Here is a 3197-nt window from a genome sequence, read left to right as displayed (position 1 = left end):
GTGGTCGTAGCCTCCTCTCTCTTTTACAATGCTCACTTGCCTAAAGACATTGCGTACGCAGACGGGGTTCCTTCGATCAACACCGTACTTCCCTGTATACCAACTGGGAGAGGGTACTATTTTTTTTTTAATCCCTCTTCCTCTTGGTTCCTAGGTGAGCTTGGATGTCTCCTTCATGATTCGTGGCATGTACAGTGCCAAGACTAAGGTGGCATCCCCGGAGAAAGAGCTCAACAGCCCTGGTGGACTAAGATCTGCCTATGTCGGCCTTCAATCTGGTCTAGCAGCTACTAATTTGGCCAAAGTCAAGGCCCAGGATGAGCTCCAGTCCACGAAGAGAGCTCACAAACAGTACATGGATAAGGTCAACGAATGGCTGAGCAATCAATGGGAAGTACTCCTCCAACAACATCAACTCAACCTGGATGCACTAACTCAACAGCACTAGGAAGCCATAGACGCCCTCAACCAGAAGCACCAAGAGGCCTCTGCCGAATTACTACAACATCACCAAGCCGACATGACTGCACTCCGTGACCGTTTCAAGCTCCTAGCCGATAGAAGGGTTGCCAAGAAAATTCAGGAGGAGCATGAGAGACTCACACAAGAGGGTCGTCTTCTCCCTACAGGGCCTACCACCTCGGTGATCGAATCCCCAGATGCCAGGAGGGAAGAAGTGCCGGCCCAAGAGGTCCTTCAGGAACATCCCGTGATAACCGAACTGTTCACCCAGACGCCGGTCACCCATGAGACCATCGTCGTCGAGGAAGCTACTGAAGGGACCATCGCTGCTACCATCCAAGACACTGCAGATGTGATGCTCGTTAATGAGCCCACCACTGAAATCCTTTAGAGAGCTTCTCTATGTAATAAGATACTTTTACAATTTCTTGACCTGTTGTTTGCTACACTATTTATTTTGCTACTGTTTTGCGTTAATGTGATATTTGATTTAGCCCCATGTGTTGTTGCCTATTTATCTCTTGCTTCTAGCAATTTGTTTAACTCGCAACATATCTTCCTAAGTAGATTTCCATATCTCTACTTCTTCCCCATGTGTCTCCCGTGTCTCTGATCTGCGGAGGCCATGAAGCCTGTTGGAAGAATTCACCTGGTTCCAGGGCTCACCCCCTCCGCGACCTCTCTTTCTGATAGGCGTGGACCCAGATGGGGTCACTCTCTTTGCCCCATGTGTCATTGCATCTATAGTCCGCGGAGGGCTCATCCCGCCCCGCGGGCTCGATCCTGCCATGACCTGCTAGAATAACTCATTTTGCTCCAGGCTCCCTCCAACTCTAGTGTTAGCGAAGGGCTCATCCCCTCCGCTGCTTCTCCCTCTGATGGCCGTAGAATCCCGATGGGTCACTCTCATTGCCCCAGGTATCTCTTGTATCTCTGATTTGCGGAAGGCTCATCCCGCTCCGCAGGCCCGATCATGCCCTGATCTGCTAGACCACCTCCCCTTGTTCCAAGCTCCTTCCAGTTCTAGCGTTAGCAAAGAGCTCATCCCCTCCACTACTTCTCCCTCTAATGGGCATGGAAGCACGATGGGGTCACTCTCATTTCCCCATGTGTCTCTTGCATCTCTGATCTGCAGAGGGCTCATCCCATTCCGCGGGCTCGATCATGCCATGACCTGTTGGAATAACTCATCGTGTTCCAGGCTCCCTCCAGCTCTAGCGTTAGCGAAGGGCTCAACCCCTCCACAACTTCTCTTTCTGATGGGCGTAGAAGCCCGATGGGGTCACTCTCCTTGCCCCACGTGTATTTTGCATCTCTAATCCATGGAGGGCTCATCCCGCTCCGCAGGTATCGTGCCATGACCTGCTGGAACAACTCATCTTGTTTCAGTCTCCCTCTAGCTCTAGCATTAGCGAAGGGCTCCTCCCCTCTGCTGCTTCTCTCTATGATGGGTGTAGAAGCCCGACGGGGTCACTCTCATTGCTCCATGTGTCTCTTGCATCTCTGATCCGCAGAGGGCTTATCCCGCTCCGCAGGCTCTATCATGCCACGACCTGCTCTTGTTCCAGTCTCCCTCCAGCTCTAGAGTTAGCAAATAGCTCATCCCCTCTGCTGCTTCTCTCTATGATGGGCGTAGAAGCTCGACAGGTTCACTCTCATTGCCCCACGTGTCTCTTGCACCTCTAATCTGCGAAGGGCTCATCCCGCTCCGCGGGCTCAATCATGCCATGGCCTGTTGGAACAACTTATTTTGTTCCAGGCTCCCCTCAGTTCTAGCTCTAGCAAAGGGCTCATCCCCACCTCTGCTTCTCTCTCTGATGGGCGTAAAAAGCCAGATGGGGTAATTCTCCTTGCCCCATGTGTCTCTTGTATCTCTGATCCGCGGATGGGATTACGACCTCAACGCCGTAGGCCAATGCAAATGGTGTCTCCTTGGTGGTGGTCTGAGGTGTAGGTCGATAATCCTAAAGAACATGGTTCAACTCGTCTGCCCATGCGCCCTTCTTATCTTCCAATTTTTTCTTAAGGTTGTTCATTATCATTTTGTTGGAAGACTCAGCCTGTCCATTGCCCTCAAGGTTGTAGGGGGCTGTGAACCCCTGTTTTACCTTGTACGCTTGCAGGAACTTAGTTACCTTTGCTCCTGTGAACTGTGACCCATTGTTAGCAATGATGGCATACGGCAGCCCAAACCGGCAGATGATGTTCTCCCATAGAAATTTAATCACCTGTGTCTCCTTCACCTGTTGCAAAGGTACGTCCTCTTTCCATTTAGTAAAGTAGTCCGTGGCTGCCAACATATATCTCCTTTTGCCGCTAGCCATGGGTAATGATCCCACAATATCTATCGCCCACATAGCAAAAGGCCGCAGACTCAAGAAATTATGTAGGGGTTCCACGGGGGCAAATATCAGCTGTGAAAATCTCTAACACTTGTCACACTTCTTAGCGAATTCCACCGCATCCTTTTTCATGTGGGGCCAGAAGTATCCCTGTGTCATCAGTCGGTGTGCCGTGGTCGTCCCAGCGGAGTGGCTCCCGCAGCCCCCTCATGCAATTCTGCCAGCACCTCCAAGGCTAACAGTGGTCCTAGACATTTCAACAATGGTCCATTGAAGTTCTTTCGGTATAACTCCCCCTCCAACAGAACGTATCTCTAAGAGGCCTGTTCCAACCTTCTTCTTTCTTTCTTGTCCGTCATCTCCTTTCCCTCCAAGAAATGCTTAATGGGGTCC

The 3197-nt window shown here is 51.0% G+C and overlaps 1 protein-coding gene across 1 annotated transcript; it reads right to left on the bottom strand.

The window, feature by feature from the left end:
- Nucleotides 1-2426: 2426 nt before the first annotated feature.
- On the bottom strand, nt 2427-2786 carry LOC147518089 (uncharacterized). The gene has a single exon (XM_086593813.1). It carries the CDS (start codon nt 2784-2786, stop codon nt 2427-2429), a length of 360 nt encoding a protein of 119 aa, XP_086449939.1.
- Between the last annotated feature and the right edge of the window lie 411 nt (nt 2787-3197).

Source organism: Coptis chinensis, chromosome 2 (assembly GCF_015680905.1).
Source record: "Coptis chinensis isolate HL-2020 chromosome 2, ASM1568090v1, whole genome shotgun sequence".
In the NCBI taxonomy this organism is placed as follows: domain Eukaryota; kingdom Viridiplantae; phylum Streptophyta; class Magnoliopsida; order Ranunculales; family Ranunculaceae; genus Coptis; species Coptis chinensis.
The sequence above is the reverse complement of the archived record's forward strand: the minus strand, read 5'-3'. Positions and strand labels throughout refer to the sequence as shown.

What these genes read in the sequence shown, in the direction of transcription:
- LOC147518089 (XM_086593813.1), bottom strand. Translation starts at nt 2,786, where the DNA reads ATGGCTAGCGGCAAAAGGAGATATATGTTGGCAGCCACGGACTACTTT.